Source organism: Bombus huntii, chromosome 4, assembly GCF_024542735.1.
Source record: "Bombus huntii isolate Logan2020A chromosome 4, iyBomHunt1.1, whole genome shotgun sequence".
Lineage (NCBI taxonomy): Eukaryota > Metazoa > Arthropoda > Insecta > Hymenoptera > Apidae > Bombus > Bombus huntii.
In genome coordinates this window covers 4,100,627-4,120,893 of record NC_066241.1, presented here as the reverse complement: position 1 = coordinate 4,120,893, position 20,267 = coordinate 4,100,627, and the positions used below count along the sequence as shown (strand labels likewise).

General features: G+C 39.4%; 2 protein-coding genes across 14 annotated transcripts in view; one reads left to right on the top strand and one right to left on the bottom strand.

Moving 5' to 3' along the window:
- LOC126865292 (14 kDa phosphohistidine phosphatase-like) overlaps positions 1 to 20,267 on the bottom strand; it is a 62,717-nt gene that overhangs the window by 1,992 nt on the left and 40,458 nt on the right. The window lies entirely within an intron of this gene.
- LOC126865271 (phosrestin-2-like) overlaps positions 13,114 to 20,267 on the top strand; it is a 46,269-nt gene continuing 39,115 nt past the window's right edge. For 4 of the 12 annotated variants that reach the window (XM_050617649.1, XM_050617645.1, XM_050617643.1 and 1 more), the window contains exon 1: positions 13,114 to 13,650. Coding sequence is in view for 4 of the 12 variants with exons in the window: in XM_050617637.1 (XP_050473594.1) it covers positions 18,268 to 18,322 (55 nt within the window). In the remaining 8 variants the exon portion in view is untranslated. Of the gene's footprint in view, positions 13,828 to 17,525; positions 18,323 to 20,267 lie in introns of those variants that run through there. The other 8 variants (XM_050617648.1, XM_050617644.1, XM_050617640.1 and 5 more) reach the window with 5 other exon arrangements.

The window sequence follows — 20,267 nt, the reverse complement described above, 5'->3', positions numbered from 1 at the left end:
AATAAAAAGCTTGATATCTGTCAGGTTTGAGGATGAACATCGAGTCGATGGACCATTCCCTTTGCGCGTATCCGTTTGCCATGTAAAAATTGGATTTCTCATTGTGCGATATCTCGCGCGAAAATTCATTTCCGCAATCTCCGCTCGTCGATGAAACGGAAAACCGATATCTTTCTGATTGCTAGAAATTAAATAACCGTACGATTGCCAGTTATATATATATATAAATGGAAGATCAACATTTCCATCGTATTTGACGATCCAAAACTGACTGACATTTCCAGTCGGAAGTCGAAACGAAGGTTCCATTATGGGTTCCCTGTTTAATTTCGCGGTGACGGCGCGAAAGTTTCCGTCTCGTTCGTGACTAACTAATGGAATAATTTGCGCCACGCGTACCGAATAAAGTCTTGGAATAACCGAATAGATTGTACGCCGGCACGATGCATCGCAATAATCTCCGGATGCTTCGTTGCAAATGTCGTCGTGTCTCTTAAGACACTCGCTTTGAACACGATGAAGTAAAAATCAAAATTGGGGCTCGGCTAAACTTTCGCTTCATTGTGCATCTTTATGGACGATACGTTGTGGACTTTATGCATTTGTAACGGCACGTGAGTAGAGGACAATTCAAATCACGTTGTTGTTTCGTCTCGGAGTATCAAGATCGTTAGGATACACGTAATGTAACAATAAATAAATTCCGTGCAAAACAATGTCGCCGCTGCGTGCAACCGTCGAACAATTTGAATCTTCCGACTCTGCCCCGACCAGTATAAATAAACGGCCGCGATCGCGAGCGAATCAGTATACATGGTGGTTGGTAACTGGTGGTATAAGCGGAAAGGGGGTGATTCTACGCGAAAAAAGAAGTCGAAAATATAGAATAAAAATTTTTTTTTTTTTTAATTTCTCCATCGAGACAGTGAGATCCTTAATTTCTCCATTTACAGTGAGATCCGTTATAACGAGACGCGATAAGGTGCACGCGTACCGAGCGAAAATTCAAAGTCGATTTTCTCGAAAACAAAGTCACAAACGAAAAATTTTTATTCTATATTTTCGACTTCCTTTTTCGCGTAGAATCACCCCCTTTCCGCTTGTACCACCAGTTACCAATCAACCTGTATACCGAGTATCTATGAATTATCGATCGAGTTATCAGCGAGCAATTATACACTGTGTTATCGAATACGTTTGTACGGACGTGTCTCGCCATTGTTTATATTTACTAATTTATTTCATTCTTTTAAATATATCTGACGCGTTGCAACAGCAAGATCTTGTTATTCTATATTACAATCCTCTACACATTTATGGCAGATTTAAGTAAAAACATAATTTCGAAACAACAACAACAAACAACAACAAGTAATACGTCTTCTGTATATTTAAACAACTTAAAAAGAATATATAAACTTCGTGATTTTTCAAATAAACCCCGTAGCTACGTTTAAGGATTTGGAACTCTTGGCAAGGTTCCAACAATTTTTATATCTCCCGTAGAACCCAATCTACCGTCTACATCGTAGACTAACGGAAGTAAAATACTTGAAAACGAAGGTACTTTAAAACCAATGAAACACATTCTGTGAAGAGCAAGGTTAATCCAAAGCGCGGGAAAGCTTCGGAATTGAGGAAATCTTCGGTCCAGAAAGATGGAGATTCGGACGAGAATTAGAAATTCTCTGTTTCACGGAGGAACAACTGGCTCCGCGCGAAGACCACGCTACCGAGTCGAATTCTGGTTTATCAAAGCCTGTGGTCACGACGAGCTTTGTGAAACGTAAACACGTCGCGACGCTCGCAATCCGAAGTTCCGACACGGATCGAATTCTCCCAGCGGAGAATCCGAACGGAACGCGGAAGTTCGAATCTCTCGGCGAATTATTAACAGACACTCCAAGTTACCAAATATGTTGGCCGTTTTGAACACGATCGTAATCTCTACTCTGATACGATCAGCGAGATCTCTCTTTTAAAGATCTTTTTTAAAGATTCCCATTTCGAAGGAACGCGAACGAACTTGTTTAATTTCAACGAGCGCGTCGTATTTATCTTTTCCATTGATCCTTGCGCAATATCGACGTCACGAATCTGCATAGTAAACACAGTATCGAGCAAACGAATTGCAAACGCACAGATTGTTTGCTTTCTAGAATCATTCTTTAATAAAGCTATCCTTATCTGCCAACACGTGTGTTTCTTTATGCAACGAGAATCCAGGTTGTCAATCCGATTCCCATCGTTGTTTCGATAAGGAAGGTTTTACATTATAGTTCCATTTCTAAAGGTAGAAGACACGAAACGAATGAATATTTCGTCAAGAACTGTGGATATTCGTACGTGACCCTTGTTTCTTTCGCATGGAAATCGTTTCCTTGTAGGACGACTGTATTTTGTAATATTCGTTAACCCTGGAGAAAAAATAACTTTCGTCGTATTCTTACGCTGTGAAACACACGTCCTACGAAGAAGTTCGTAAACCAGAGGTCGTAAATAATTTCGAAGAAACTTGGAACGAAGTTAGACGCGAAGATGGGAAATAAATGAAGGGAATTATCGAGTAGCGGAAAATCAATTATCCAGATCCGGGAAGGGAAGGGAAAAAGAAGAAGAAAACGTGACAAAAGAGTGGTTCTCTGTTGACGTTGGTTGTATACTCGCGGGTATCGCTGATGACAGAACACCCGTGCATATTAAACGCGATTTCATTGTCCGACGTTCAGACGACGCACATAAATTTCACAGAAACGGTGGACACAGAATCGACGAAAAAGCTCGGTCTCGGTTTGAGATTGAAAGGGATGAAATATCGCTATAAATCGTGCAGTAAATTTAAAAAAAAAAGGGGGGGAGAACAACGTTGTCGAGTGGTTTTCTTCGGTGCTATCGTTTTTTGATTGGACGAAGAACCGGAAAAGAAAAAAGAATAGAAGGAGACTGGTAACACGCGTGACAAACGAGGCGACCACGACCCGTCCGTAGTAAAACCTTGACGAAAAAACGTTTATCTTGACCCATCTAAACGCAGCGTATCCCATTAATTCCGTGCTTCCGTTTTTCCAAGTTTCGACGCGAGGCGGAAGCGGCTCGAGTACGTCGACGCTGAATAATGAAGAAATAAAAATGAAAAATAAAGATAGAACTACACGGTCGGTATTGGATAATTCTCGTGCGAAAAGACTATTTGGTTATTTTAAAATTATACTGCCAGCCTTTCCTTGCTGTTTGAGATGGTAACTTCGTTAACACGGCGATTCGCGCTTCACACGATCACCGTCGACAAATTTTGAGCTGAAACATCCATCTAAATTCTATCATCCACCTTGTATTTTCGACCAATCGCGGGGAGACGCAATCGCGAGGAAACGCGTTACGATTATAATAATCGACGCCGCGAATAGATCGATCCCCTGATTTCCATTGAGATAATAGGGGTGGTTGAGAGGGTATAACACTGCCATTAACACGGTTATAAACTATATACTTTCAACACTTAAGAGTTACACCGTTGCGTATGATATACGTGGTAGACAATGATTTGGCGTACGAAGATGCGATACACTTGCACAATATTCGTCGGTAGTCGAGCAAGGCCCTTATAGTTGAGTTTCTAGTTGTAGTTGACGTAACAGTAGAGGAGACTGACGTTCCGCTCTCATGCAATTACGGAGGAAAGCTTGGTGTGGGTGTGGTGTTTTGAACGAAGAAAGCGGATTCGTTGCTCACGCTTTTCGTTAGCAAGGCGAGGGCAACGATCTGCGATGTCCATTGGTTCTAGTCAGTGTTAACGAGAGATGAGAGGGAAAGGAAACCTCCTACCAACGTTGCTAGTTGGTGTCATTGTTTAAGGGAAAAACCGGATTTTCCGTTAGATATATAACCGCCTTTTTCGTTAGGTCACTACCCGCTTTCTCCGTAATTCTTAGGACTTTTCTAAAAACCAGCCGTGCACCGAAAATATTTCTAAGATTAAAAAATCCTTCGGGACAAACAGATTGACCGAAAATCATACGTTGACACAACGAAGTTAAAAGTTAAAGGTTTATGGTGGATCCTTAGATCTATCGAGGGTCGGAGTGACGGTACGTAGACCGTTGGCTGTCCAGCAACGAGGGACGGAGTGCAGATGTCTTACGCGACATAACACACCTAAATAATCGCCTAATTGATCAGATTTTCGACTTTTCTTTCGTTAAAAAATTCATCTTCGATCCGACTATCGCTGGATCCGGAGGCGCTGGACAGTGGATGCGTAAATCTGTGATTAAAATAAAGGCTGTAGCGAGTGATGTCGTTAGAAAGCACAGCGGCATTTATAGGCCACCAGAAGATCGACGACGTGAACGTACGCTGTATATATCAGCCGCAATATTGTCAGAAAGGGTGAATGGGGTGAGTTGGAAATTACCAGAAATCGATAAGGAAGGGGTATCTCGGTCTCTCGGTGGGTACTAAAAGCACGGCCGGGTAAATCGCTAAGTGCAAAACACGGTAAAGGTAGAGGGCCGAGAAGCTTCCGGTTGCTAGGTGAAAGAGCTCTGGCTTCGCCGGAGTTGGTTTCCGCAGCAGAAAAATCTGTTTTGATCCTTCGTCGTAAATATACGATAATATACGTGGTTCTATTCAAAATTTATCCGCAAACATTTGTTAGACAAGATCTTAAACAGGATTTTAGGATCTAGACAATCTCAAATTCGTTGTGTCATAAGTACCCGTGTTCGTATAAAAAAATTTAGAGACATGTTAGCTTCGATTGTTACAAATATAAAATACGAGAAAATAGGAAGAATCAGATTTAATTATTTTTGTGCCAGTCTCGAAACGTTTATCGATTTCTATATCTGAAAGGTATCAGTAAATGCGAACGACGAGTTCGTGGATGTCGTTATCATAATGGCAACTGTAGCCTTCTCTACGAAAAAGAAGTCGCTAGTCGAAGCAACAGAAGACATTTTATCCGATCAAAATGGCATTCGGCAAAACGTCTAAGGTGTCCACGATGAAAACCTGTCCAGAAGTTTCGATAATCACGTCAGACGATATTCTGCAGCGCGAAAACGCGCAACTGATTTATGCAGGTGAGACGGGTCAATTTCGCTGTCACGAGCTTCCAGCTTTGCAACTCAAGATTTATGGCATCGATTTACACGCGCGATTCGATGAAATATCGTCCTTTCGGCGAAATATCACGCAACGAGATGAAAAACCACGATTAAACCAGAAGAGAAGACACAACGATCGAATCTCCGGTCCATCCATCGACAACCACCGCGAATGTAGCTTTTCTCCAAGGTCGCTACTGCCACGGGAGAATGAAATAAAGCAGGAAATGGGACAAGGAAATGGACTGGTTGATTTCGTTCGCCATGCGAACGAACATCGCGCAACTCGGAAATCGCCGTGATTTTCTCTCTTTTTTACGCATGGACGTTTACGAACGTTTGACTAAAGCAAATCGTCGAACGAGAATTTTGCACTCCGCCGTGCTGTAGCTCCAGCCAACCTGTCGAAAACGTTTCATCGAGAGACAAGCAAACGCGATTGCAGCACGCTGCAATTCGGCCGACTCGAACCACGGTCCAATTATCGACGAGCGAGTTTGTAGGCGTGAAAAAGGTCGAGGGAAGTTAATTAGGACGGTATAATCATCGCCCTCAAGTTCATTATCCCGAGCAAGGGAGAAAGGTTGTAACCGTGAAGGGATATGGCCGTCCTTGGGACGTGAATTCGCCCGCGACACGCTCAATGCCGCTTTCAAATTTTCGAAATTAAGGTCCGATGCCACTAGCACTCTGGCGATATTCATTTGCAATTAGCAGTTTTAGGGTGACACGCTCACCGGATTGATTAAGTCGTGAAACGAGGAGTGGAAAATGTTGGTCGTGAATTAAAGACGGATATTCAGTTGATAATAAGTTTGCTAGAATTTCGGGGCTCGTTTCGCCAAGTCTGGAAACAACATCGTAGGTCGCTCAGAGAGACCGGAAATTTATACCAACGAGAGCGAAGTTGCAATTTAAAATACATCGGACGAGAATCAACGTTCATCTAGAAGATTAAAGGTTATCGTGACTCTTGGTTCGATTCGCCCACGCGTGAAATTTATATTTTGCAAACAAATTCAATCATAAATGTTTGAAGGACTTGCGCGGAATTTTGCAGCTCCGATAATATATACAGCGATGTACAATGACACTCGTCGAGCTACCGCCGAAAAATTCTGCAAAAAGTCAACCTACCGGTCGAAGGATTACGATCACTCTCCTACAAACGATCAAACCAACAACATCGCTGCAGTCTCGACATTTTCAGTTTATGTTTCAAACTCTCGCTTGATCTGCGAAAATGATGAAAAATAACAGGTATGGATTAAATCGGGCGATCGAACGATCCGCGTCGTGCTAATCGCCTAATGACGATAATCTATTCAGCCGGATCCAAGAAGATTACGCCATCGAGACACACGTTTCGCCGTAAGAAGCAATTAACGGGACGATTGATCGCGATTGTACTCGCGATAATCTGTTCTAGCGCAATTTGTTTAACGTCCTTGGAAATCGATTAAAATTTTCGAGCGTGTACCAGCTGAGAATGGAACAAATACTTTGATCCATCGATAGAAATACTTGCTGATAATTAAATCGCCGAAGCGTTGAAAACTCGTCTTATGGACGATGCTTTTCAATGCATTCGATTAATCACGGTATTTACCGGATGAACGAGCATCTGAACAAACTTTGCCGTTACATAATAGAAACCTAGCAAAGATAGGAGAAATGGTTCAAGGTACACCGAACGACTTTTCCATCGGTGTAGTTGGGTTAGGTTTTACAACTGTGTCCTGCAGCTCGTGTTTATTCAGAAAACAAACCCGATCGGAAGCGCACAAAAGAGAAAGACGTAAAGATGCGAGAGAAAAGTAAAATAAGTTCCATCCGTATTAAGATGTCTTTTTTTACGTGAGAATGGTTCAAGTTTGGCGGTTCCATGGGCCGCAGTGATGTAAACCTAACTTTCGCCGACGGCTTGTCACAAGCCGATTTTCCAACAGGCTTACGTAAAACTTCGTAATCTCGTTTCCTCTGACGGACATCTGGATCGGCGCCCACGATACCGAGTAAGATACGCTCTTAATTCGAACATATGAGAAAGGTTAAAGAAAACTTTCAAAACTTTTTATTACAAATATCGTTTCGTTTCTGTGGCGTATTATTACGTCAGAGAACTGTGTCTATTATCAAATTCCATCTGCAAGGTGGAAAGTTGCACACAAAGGATAAAAGTAAATCTTCATGAGATTAAAACTCGGGTTACTCGATTATGGACGGAGGATCACTGTGCCCGGCTAATAAAACTTTCTCTCTGATGAAACGCATAGCCGGAGAGTTAATTTATTTCTAGAACAGCGACGTAAAAGCCAAAGTAATCCCGCGAAATCGGAAGAAGAAACGACAGATAACGAAAACTGTAAAACGAGACGACGCTTTTATTACGCGAAACGTCCTTTAACGCGTTGAATACCGCGTGAGCCATCGATGACCCACGCTGAACTTCTCATTTAGATCGGACCGTTGTAATTATTTCGTGTAAAACGGAACACGATCGTGAAATGCTACAAAATATAATCAGTCGATGTATAATACAATTGCAATAGTATGGACGATCGATGATTCGCGTAATCTGAACCGTGAAAATGGCCCTGCATTCAACGTATTGACGTCAGACGAATGTTAATCGAGAAGTTTTACAACGGAGCAGATTTCCTCGTAGATACGTAAGAAACGGATGTATTCTGTAGAAAACGTGCGTCATAGATCCAGCGAATTTTTTTATGACACCAAAGAAAGCGAACACTTGTATTTCTAACTGAAATATGAAACACGGAAATGAAGTAGAAATTACATTGGCGGCGAGATGAATTACGATGGCCGCAAGACGTGGACAAATAGGGAGACGAAAGAGTTTGGCCGATAATCGAAGTTTTTCCAAGCGATCTGTAGCTTTTGCTTCCGACGATCGAGGGTGGTTCTCACGATGATTGGCGAGATTTCGTGTGGCAATATTTTATCACGTAATCGAATACTTGCTCGGTTTCCTTTTCACGAAGGATCGTCGAAAAGGGGATGAAAAAATGACCGACGAGGCTATCCTTATTTTCGGTAGAATATCCCGCCTCTTGTATCGCGATTCTTGGGGTCGATTTACCCAACCTACCATGGACTGTTTCACCGGTTACGAAGCAACGAATTAGAGTCTCCCCGTGAAAAGTATCCGAACACATATATATTTTAAAAAATTAATGTACGTAGTATTGCATACGATAAATAAAAATATATATTATTACCGTATTTCCTAATAGATAATTCACATTTACAATCTGCTTATTCCGAAATAGTTAGGAAGCATTCGTTCTAATTATTTGTTTATCAGTAATGTAATTAGTTTGGGAAAATTCACGTTTTGTTAGCAAGAATCGGCCAGAGTGTTCAGATACTTACGAGCAGTAAACGTGTGAAATAGAAATCGGGATAGCGTGGGAACTATCGTTAGAACGTATTACTGTGGGAAGGATTAAGGGAAAGTAGAGTATGATATTTCAAGCACGCTGAAATCGAGTGTCAAGGACAGGCCGTGAGAATATCCTTAGACAACGAATAAAGACCACTCTACGAAGAAGTCCATCTCTTACGGATGAGAATCGTACGGGAAATTAGACGAAGGATCTTGTCTCGTCAGAAGCTGCTTTAATCGTTCGAGTATCCAAAGGAAACGTGGGAGAATATCCAATGTTATTCGGTCGCGTGAAACCTTCCTATAAACGTAGAAGCGTATCTCAGCTGTTAATAAATTTGATAACAAGATAAACCTTCAAAGGGCATAACTTTGCATCGGAAGTTTAGCATGTTCGCGATCTCGTGATTCATATATGAGCCAGGATAACTCCCTCCCTTCTGCTATTTAGATTCATTCGTCGGAATTTGATGGAAATTAATAACTTAATGGCGAATTAATTATTATGGAATTTGCGGGCTATGAGGTTCAATTATCTATGGGAAAATATTATTCGATTTAATCTAATAAAAAAATTAATATTAGTAATGAAAAATTGGTAATGCTTACTTACAAGGTAACGCATTGCCTTGGGACGTGAATGCTGTTATACAGACGTAATATCTGCTTTGTACCTCACTGTGCGCAAACAGCGTTCCGGAATTACTATCTCGAACAAGGAAATTTAGAAAAGGCAGGTCGCGAAAGACAGCAAAATATTTTCCGCTTGCGGCTGTAATTCGTATTATTTTGCTGCGTGTACGGTGATAATTTTTGTTACTCTATATTTCAACAACTATGTTACACTTGGCGCAAACTCGGTATTTTCTTACTAAAATTCCTCTTAAGATTAAAGTCGCATATATTTCCTGACTGTATGTATTCAGTTATATAGAAATGTCAAATTAATCTACAACGCTTGGACAACCTTCTTCAACTCGTAACCTCCGTTTCGGTCCAGTTGGTTATCGTTATCGTGTCTCTAACGCCGAAGTTTGCAAAGAGGAAATCGTAGGTACGCTCGATTCCTATTCACCCCATTGGTCCATTTCGATGGTTTTATCGTTTGCATCGTTATTGTTCGTCTTCCCGGACGTTGGTTGCCTGGCGGGCGAGTTTTGTAGTTGAATCGATTCCGATGAAAACACGACCGACGTACCTGCACACTATGTACAGATTGTATCCGGAGAAGTTTGACAATCTCGGAAGCCGCGAGCCATTCACACAAGTCGGTGTATCGAGCTTCGAGGTTTACGATCCCGCAGCGAGAGTAGTACTCGATAATGAAATATCGGACACGCGAACAAATGAATGCCAGAATTTCCAAGAAATCGTTCACGTCGAAACTCCCAGGAAATCGACGTCAAGCAAGTTCGCTGTTCGATCCAAGTTTCTAGCCGTAACGTGGTCGCATCCGCGCGTCTTTCTTAAAACTTGCCGCGAAATGAAAGCTATGACCGTCGTCGGAACATCTCCCGGAAATTTTATCGAACTTATCTAGCTTTGATTAGATATCGACAAATTTTGCTTCTTTTTTTTTTTTTTTTTTTTTTTTTTAACTAAAACCTTTAAAAAGTTGTAGTGATATCGTTAACATCGCGAATTACAAAATAACCAGCGTTAGATACCAGCCTACCGCGACATCATGCGCCACGATTATGATTATGTATTATAAATGTCAGTATCCTTGAAGAGTCATTTCTTTTCTAAATGTTTCATGCGATAGCTATTAGTCATCCGGGACCTTCCTCTTCCTCAGTAACTCTCCTCCAATGTCATTCCTTCTTTTACAAACTTATACATGAAATATCTATCTTACAAAATTTCTCTGTAATCCATCAAATATCTATCTTTGAACCTCCGAAGAACATTGAAAAACGAAGCAGATGGTGAATTAATTCTCTGATTTAATTTTTCCCTCCAAATTCCAAGAATAACACGACTCGGTCATATTGAACGATTCTTAATCTTCTTAAGTAGAATTGGCTTTATGGGGCCAATTGCATTACCTTCTCTTTTTTTCTTTTTTATTTTTTAATTAATATATTCAATCTAAATTTACTTAATTTCACATCATCGAGGATTGGTAGGTTTTTACAGAACATCGTCCAATTATTCTCTTACGTATTTTCTTGAAAAATAGACGAGGCGATTTTCAAATTGCCTTCCACGTCTTTGACGCTGATAAATTAACGCGTTTTAGTGTTCGAAACAAACGCGTCGTGACAGCTACTTCGGCTCGAAGCTCCGGGATCTTGTCAATTAGAGAACACGAGTCGCCTTGCAGCAAACGCCGCGTCAATCAAATATGGTACGCTTATCTGCCGCAACAATGCAACCTGTGACATCCGTTTGTAACGTTTGACTTGCTACATGATTCCACGGTTCCGTTATTGCGAGAAATTCGAGGAATCTCTCGAAGAGCTTATGAATTGAAATATAATTGCATATCAAAAGCGATCGATTGTATTTTAGTGAAATTTTTCTATGCTTTTCGCGCTTAATACCTTTGATAGCAAACAGGCGTTTTACGTCTCTATATCAATATCCACGCTAATTATACGATGACCTTTGATCGTGCTCTCGTTTGCTCACACGCTCCCCAGACTTACATTGGTTCGCGGTTAATGAATAATGCATGTCGCACAAATTGATCGAGCTTATCGCCGTTCCAAACCTGAATTTCTCCTCCAGAACTGGTTTTTCTGTGAAATCGAAAATAATTTCACAGAATAACGTTCACGATCGAATAACGCTCCACGAGTCTTTTAATTCATAACCATATGACGAAAAATGCAGACAAAAATGTTAAGAAGTTTTACTGGTACACCGAATTGGACAAATCGATGGTTTTTTTAATTTTCTGATAGCGTAGCATCTGGAAAATATGTCCATGAAATTTTAAAACGTAATTCTCAAAATTGCCAGAAAAATTTCTGACAAATAAATTTCATTTTGTGGAATAACGATTTTCGCCTGTGGGATAAATAAGCATATTTTTTCGCTTAAAAAATATATATATATTCTTTTTTTCTTTAGTTTAATCGGAACGCGTGATGTCTTAGATGATATGGGATTTGGGAAATGCGTTTAGAAAAATCGGTAGTTTGATTCGGAATGTAGGGAAAAGGAAAAAGGTAAAAAAGATTGGTTTTTTTCAGGCGCCACTTCGGGAAGATCCCTTAAGTTACACGTAGAATTTTGATCATTCATTTCCATTTTATCGTTAAATAATTTAACTCTACGATAATTCTCACTGAAACGTGGCTGGATTCTCTCGCTATATCCTTAAAGACACACAGGCGAGTGCTATACACGAACCGGAGAATCGATAATCACGCAGAAGGTTGCGGAGGGTGAAAACATTGAGCAGAGTCGAAGACGGCAGGAATCTGGGGAAAAGAGCTGGATGAGAACCTACCTACTCGCGTGGTATTCTCGGCTGACTGAAATGATACGATTTCTACGCACGCGACCTCGAACTCCCTGGCAGCCTCGTCAAGGTTGAAATCTCGAAATCATCATCGAAGAATCCCGAGCAAAGAATACGAAATGCAGATCGGAACGAGAATGGTCAAAACGGTGAAAGTGGATAAGTTTGGTGAATGCGAATTACCTTGAAGAAACACGTTTCGAATGGGATGAGAAGTATGTACGTGTAGTACGACTCTGCGTAATATGCGGTACGACGATATTTTTATATATCGAGTGAAATTATTCACGATACTAGGAAGTTTGGTTGTTTGACCTGGAATTGTTGTTTGGCAATTGCTTTTTCCGATCGCCATGTCGGATTGCCACGAGGTACTTTCGTGCAGGACGTTCCGTTTATTCTGACCAACTGAATTATTCGATACGATCGACCGTGATATCACCAATAACGAATAAAACACAGAAAATGAAAGTAGGAAGTCGGAGAGAAAAGATTTCCGATAAAAAAATGTTTGAAACGAAAGAATTTTTGTTTCTTAAGTGATCGTTGCAAAATTGGAAAATTTAAAAAGTTTAAAAAATAGCTACTCATTTTTATTCATAAATCGTACTATTCCAACGGGGAAAAAGTAAAGTCGAGATAAATAAATATTGTTCGTTAAAAAAACATGAAAACAAGCGAATTTTAAATGACGTACATCACGGCTGAATAACTTCAGTTACAATAATTAAAAGTTTAATCGTGTATGCTTTATTTGGAGATACGCCACGCATAATTCGTCATTGTAATTTCTGCAACGTGATTTCTGTAACACGCTGGTGTTTCATTTTTCTCCACGGGCTGATCACTCAAGCGATTATGATCGTTGATGATGATTCGCGCTTGATAAATTCGTTATCTGATCAAAAATACATTCTCTTTGGTGAAAGGGAAAAGAATCGTTTGTCCATCCAACGAAAAGATAATTAAATGTACCGTAACCAATTGGACTTTCCGAATAACAGTTAGAGTTGGTGTAAAATTGACGCAACTGGTAAACAGGTAGTTTGAAAAAGAGCTATTCGGTGAGAAAGTGAGCAGGAGATCGCGTGAAGGGACCAGGCGCCTCGACGCCTGCGTCGAATGGCTCAGTAGTCGGCGAGCCGTGCTGGACTTCGGACGTCGGGCGTAACGCCGAGCTTTACCACTTGTTCGCGGCCCTGGCGAAAAAACCGCGCTTCGCGGACAAATAAAAACAACCAGCCTCGTAAAATTCCATCAAGCACGTCAATCGCGAATCATAAACTGCGCCAAATCAATGAACGTTCAGGACATATCCCATAGAATCGCTCGAGTTTTTCGTTAATCACTCGTTATCGAATCTTTCCAAAGTTCTACGTAGAACAAAAATTAGAAGCGACAACAGAAATGAATAAAGAACAACGATCGAATTAGGGTTCGAGATTCGTAACTTATTCGTGAAAGGCTTACGTTTCAAGGTTTTGCGGGAACGATGTTTCGAAGAGTTGAAAAGTTGTGAGACAATCTTTCGAGAAAGTGATCGATACGTAAGATGGATGATCGAGAACCGATGTAATAAAGATCGCGGTATTCGATAGATGGTTTGTTTACAGTGAAGCGTCAGTGATCTAGCAACTAGTGGCGCGGTGTAAACAGTGCTCGTAAGTAAAATAAACCGACGTGGTCTTGTTCGTGAGAAGTCAAAATCCAAAAACCGGAATTCCCACCTCGTAATAGAAATCTGCTGTTGAAACAGATTTTGGAAGTACTAGAAGTAGTTAAAAGATATATTTGGACGTACTTTTTCCGCGCTCGCAACGGTATAGCCGAAAGGACAGGTAATTTCCCATTTAATTCCCGCGGCGTTTTCATTACTCGCCGCGTTGTTCGAGCCCCTTTCGCTTGTCAAACTTGATAACGGATTATTCCATTTTGTAAATGATATCGCGATAATGGAACGCGAATCCTTAGTTAGGCGAGCCATTCGATTGATTTACTATAACAAAAGAAGGAAAAAAGAATAGGAGCTAATTTAATCACGTTGTAAGGAAAATTTTCGATAAAAATTGAACGATTTAGACGAAGAGCAAGCTTTTGACGATTCGAAGATCGGTATAAACTACCAATAATCGGTACAGTAGGACTTTATTTACCTGAACTCCATTTTTCCGAACGAAAGTTTAATTCGCGTCCGATTAAATGGCTTCCTACTATTTGAGCCTGCTTAACTGAACCTGAACTTCTATTACATGAACGAATACATACGCTTTTAAATTATTGTAAATACACAAAATATACTTCAAACGAAACTCTGTAATTTAATTTAGTCCCGTAAACTTATCCCAGGCAACCGTGTACTTCCTAAATGTTGAATAATTCCTACATTGTCGAACATAAATATCGGTATACTCTTTAAGATGGAGTAACTTTTTTAAAGCGACTTAATGTTTTTTTTTTTAGTTAGAACTTTTATAACTTTTTTTATCTGAACCTGAATGAAAATTTAGAAAATACGTCGTGTAGATTTATGGTTACGTGCTTAATATTTTATCAAAATCAGTTGGTACAGAAACGAACGACAGGTATCGAAAGATTTAAATTTATTATAGTCGTAGAACCATAGACCGAAAGTCTAGTAAAAAAAACTGTGATTTTGACCACTTTAAACCGTTCGCAGCAACTCATAACAACGTTGATTTATTTCTATCAAATTTTCAGCGCGTGTATGACTGACACAGATCCACAAGACGAACTTTTTGAGTCTTCATTGCAAGCTCAGATGAAAAGGATATTAAGGGTTGGTTGACTTTCAAATCTCTTTCGCGATTCTGATCATTTTTTTTTTTTTTTTTTTTATTATTTATGTATATCATCCAACAAATTAAACCTTCTATCCTTCACAACAATCAGATCGTTTGGTCCAATTTTACAAAAGTTATTCCATTTTAAAGGGTACGACAATGCTTATTTTTGTCACAGTATATAATCGAAAGTGCGTGAAAATTTGTCTTGTGGAGACACGCGAATTAAAGTTATTGTTGCGCGTGTCTGCTGAATTGTTTCTTTCGGTTTAAACCTGATAGAGCGTTTGATCACGGCTGTAGAAAGAGGCAAAGAACAGGCAACGGAATTCTTCCATCGCAACATTGCAAATATAATAAAGATATCAACTTCTTGATCAAATTACACCAGGTGTCCAAATACTTCGCTAGTGTGAAACTCGGTGAACTCTTATTATACAAATTCCAGTTATACAAACTGTTTGTCTCCGAATGAGTTCAGATAAATTGAGTTATGCCGTACACTGTTTGTATTCGTTCCCTGGTCAATAAATACGTCGTGTTATAGCTCGACGATGCAAACCGCGCAAGGAAAACGTGAAAGCGATTTTACGTATGCAAAGTGCACTCTGGTATCGATAATCCTGACTCATGACGTCGTTCGATGTATCAGGAAGCATCTCATTGTTCTTGCGCAAACACGCTCATGAAAAATGTATGAGCAAACAGGATACCATGGCTTATGGAATTTTAAGACGGCCCAAAAACCGAGTAGGCGAAGTCTGCCCTGCTTTAGAAATTTATTTGTCTGATAACTCGCCGTTATAGAAACGAATAATTCACCGAATCAACCATAAGAGAGACGCGATGGTCTCTGCTGCCTGAATTCGATTCACCGTTAGTCTCGCGACGCGTGTCTTCGAATTAATTCGCGATTAATTATGCTTTCTAATCTCTGGAGATCAGGGAAATTCTCCTGAGAGTTCACCTTACACTAAACATCCTAAAGTCAACAAGACCATCGACAGTTTAGCTAGAGAAGCACGTGACCGCATCGAAGATTAAATAAGAGATCTAATGGTCCAGCTAATCGCTAATTGCGTAGAATTTCGCCGATTTATCGCTATATAACGCTAATGTATGTTTGTGTTAAGTTAGTCGGAAAGTTTTGTCATCAGATTTATATATTCGCAATTTTATTCAGGGATTTCCATAAATCATAAGTCTTAGTTGAAATGTACGTATATTTGAACCAGAAAAAGAATAACCTTTTCGAAGCATGATAAGAGAGAGAATATAAAATGATGCGAGATGGACAAAAATATATTTTGTAATAATGAAAGTCTGTAAAAAAGTGGTGTAATATTACTTGAAAAATTATCTACTGTTGAAAACTTGATCGATGAATTATTCGAAACATTACAAAATGCATCGTTAGAGATTTACGTATTTCGTACAAGTGTTAGATGATAAAATTTATAGCGATGGCAACTTTCACAGTCGCTCGGTAGTTCGTTTAAATCTTTATAAAACTTTCATACAGGAAAAATAGTCGATACACCGAATCTAAAACCCGTATAATCCCACTACAGATAAAGTATAATTTCATAATAAAAATGAAACAATCGGTAGATAGTTTAAATCGATTATCAGATAAATGAATATCGAAAATTGCATTAAAAACTAATTAATAGAAATTATATTTAAATTTATTTCTTTCCTTTCAATGACCAAAAAAAAGTACAAAAAATTTTTCGACCCAATTCTGTACTGTATCGGTCGTTAATCATCGAGAGGACGTTTTTTAACTAATAGCGAGCTCGAGGGTCGTGCGCTTGAATTATTAACGGGTTTGATCATCAGCCTAAATCGTTTTAATCCCTTGGAAAAATAGCGGGACTGTCGGCTGCCACGATCCAGCGTAATGCAACGGAATTACGAAATCTCTCGCGTAAGGATTATACGTTGAAAATTTCGTGGGCGTTCTCGCGCGCGACAGCTCATTCTATTCGCGAGGAATTGATTAAGCCAACTTCCGTCGTAAATTCAACGCGTTTTAGGCACCTTCGTGAACATTCGACCGTTGTCGTCAACTGGTTGATGTGTTATCGTCGACTCAACTTCGCGTAACGAGAACATCTACGTAAATTGCAAGGATCGGCCTGAGGTAACTAACGAGAAAGTTCTAGCCGTCAAAGTTGACGACTCATCAGCCACGATATTGAATGCAAACGAAATGTAGTCTAAGTTCAAGCTACGTGTTAGACAGATCTGGATTAGAGACCTACATTTGGTATTCCTATTTAGAATTTGAATCAGAGAGCAAGTTTGTTCTGTTCGTAATAGTGGTTTATCTGTATTCCGACAGGAGGACAAAGTTTCTTTAAGGTAAAAAATGTATAGTTAATGGAAGAGGTATAATGAAATTGTAAATGATACTTTCGAGATATATCGAGAAATACGTGTACATTTAGCTCTTCTTCAACTTCAAGCATGATTTCGAAAGATATAACAAAGATACTTGCGAACAAATAATCCTGAGTGTATGATATCGTTTCATGAATTAGCTCATAATATTCCATGGTTACATAGATATATTACATTTCTCAAAAAAAAAAAAAGATACAAGATAATTGTCTTTTTGATTTGATTAACATGCAGAATTGTACGTATCTTATACGATAGCCTGAATCTCAGAAAAGTAGATAAAAAGATCGCTTGTGAATTGAAATATCATAATATATGTGCGTTGTATGGAAAATAGCAAATTGCATAGCAGTTATTCTTAGAATCCACTTTCCAGATTGTTAGATCTACGTGAAATTTTCTTAACTACGCTATACTTGAAGAACAGAATGCGATCCTGTTGCGCGAACAATATTTTCGCAGCTAATCTATCAGCGAGTGCTTTTCGTCTTCCACTCACCAGGATGCTTCGATAAAAGAATTTTATGAAACGTGTTTCTCCTCGAGAGGTAGAGGTTCGTTAAGCGAAGACTGTGATGCTGGAGTCACAGCGGGAAAAACAACACGGCAACTTTTTCGCCGGAATCGAACAGCGAAAGGTACAAACAGAAAAAGGAGCGAAAGAGGACCTCGTATTTTAACGAGCATCTAATAATCGATAGTTCTCCGATACAAACTCGATTAAATTGTAACTCCATATCGGAGACCTTGGCCGTTTATCACGGTGACTATGTTTTGCCTTACATAATGCATCGATTGTGACAATTAGGATCGTCGAAAAATCTGTTACCTCATAATTATGGTTTAATTACTCGACTGAGCCTCTGAGAGACACCGGTGGATAATTAACGGATATGGAGTACGGAACCGTGTTTACCTGACAATCGGTTAATCAAGATAGGCTTTGTGTCCGATTACGGCTGCTAGTATTACGTGATCTTACGCAAAGTACTTCCAGTGTGATAACCAACGGTCTGTAACCGATCGAATGTACCTGGACGATTTACGTAACGATCATCTGCTCGTTTTCAAATGACAAATGGCACACGCGTTGCGTTTAACCTCTTCAGAAACGAAATTGTCACAGGTACGAAAAAATAATTGTTTTTAACGTTTCAAATAGATATTCGGTTAAAGAACTTTCTAAGGTAACAAAACTGTAACTTAACTTTTCTTTGAGAACTTACAGTTCTGTAGAACAGTGATTCCAAACTTTTGATTGTACATTTACGTGACCATTATATCTTCATACTTTTTAGTGCTATGCTTCAGTTAAAAGAAAACCAAAGGTACACGCACGGTAATTACCAATTACCGTACGCTATATCTCCAACAAATTAGACAATATCCAAATTGTTTATATAAATTTTCACGGATTAGAAGCATTTCTGACATCCATAGACCGAGGAAATCTAAAATCTTTTCTTTTCATCTTCTTTCTCAAATTCTCGAAGAAAGAATTCTATCTACGAATCATGTACACTCGCCGTAAAACAATTTTTCTAGTTTAACGATCCTTATCTCGCTGAACGCGCGTCGATACTTTTTATCACCACGCCCACGCGTTTTCGCTGTTTTCCTTTCTAGACTAGAATCTTTTCTTCGTTTCCCTGAGATACACAAGGACCAGCGTGTACGCGACTGCACGTGTATCACATTCACATTTCATAGAGGAATAAAGTGGAAATCCTCGAAAATTCGTGATGCTTTTACGAGACACGTGCTAAGCAGTGGCACAAAAATAGACTGGAATCAGCTTTTCGCGTTATATACTTTCCTGTCTTCCAGCTAATTTCTCGAGCCTGATTGATGGCTCTCTTTAATGACCGAGACTTGTCTTGCCTTCCATCGGACCTTCCATCACATTCTCCCATCGTTGTTCGTTAGTTAGAGAGCGAGAATCAACGAAACTTTATACGAGCGTAAAAAGTGCGCGGCACAATCGTCCAACATTTGATCAAGGAAATTGTAGGATGTTAAAAAAATAGGTTAAATTCGCGCGAACGATCAAATATTCTACTCGTTGACTGAAACAATTCGAACCACGTTTCCATCCCAACCGCTTTATATACGGGTAATTCTATTTAATTATAATATTTGTATTGTTAGACTGCGCATCTTTATGTACTTATGAAAAATTAAGAGCTATGAAAATGCGATGAACTCGCGTAATACGCAAAAATGTATGAATTTGTACTATCGTATTTGTGCTATTGTACTTGATGACTAGACGAGAGCATAAAAATGTAATTTATTATCTTCTTCTTCTTCTATGATCTTCGAACAAAATATCCGAAGAAGTAGCACTCGTTCTGATATTTAATCGAAGAAACAAAAGCTTCCAGAAATACTTCATTATTTATTTTCTAAATAACATACTAAAACACGAGAATCCGTGTAGTTTGTAGTTTTTTCCGTTGTAAAAACAACTTTCGAGGAGTAATCCAGTGATACACAAAGCGTCGAATAACTCAATCAATGGAACAATGTGTCTACAAAAGTGGCAACTAATCCGAAGTTCTCTATATTCCGTATCAAAGATCGTTGGATAGCTTTGTCACTGAATCGTCCACTTCGTTTCATTTGTTCCCTTTATTTTTAATACACAATTTTTCGGCACGAAATGGCGTTCCAGGATGAATAAAGGGAGGCGAACGAGAACGAAAACGACGATTAAATCGGTGAAACCGCAAGGTATTCCCAGCAATGCGGGAGAATTCCAATTGCCATGACTCTGTCTCGATAGATTTACATCCGTGGCCAATTGAAAGAGCGCTCTGTTTCCATCCTTATTTTTCACATCTTTTTCATTAGCGAGATAGAAGCACAGACAGAAGGTCGAACTATTATTTTCCATATCATATATTCGCATCGAATATCTTGTGGCTTCTATGTAAATTTTGCAGATTGATCGAGTTTGATAAATATAGTCATGACAGTCGCGAGTAATAGTACTAACGAAATTTCTAAATGTTCGTATATTGCACATAACATATTCACCAAAGGTATCTACAAGTGTTCGATGACTTTCG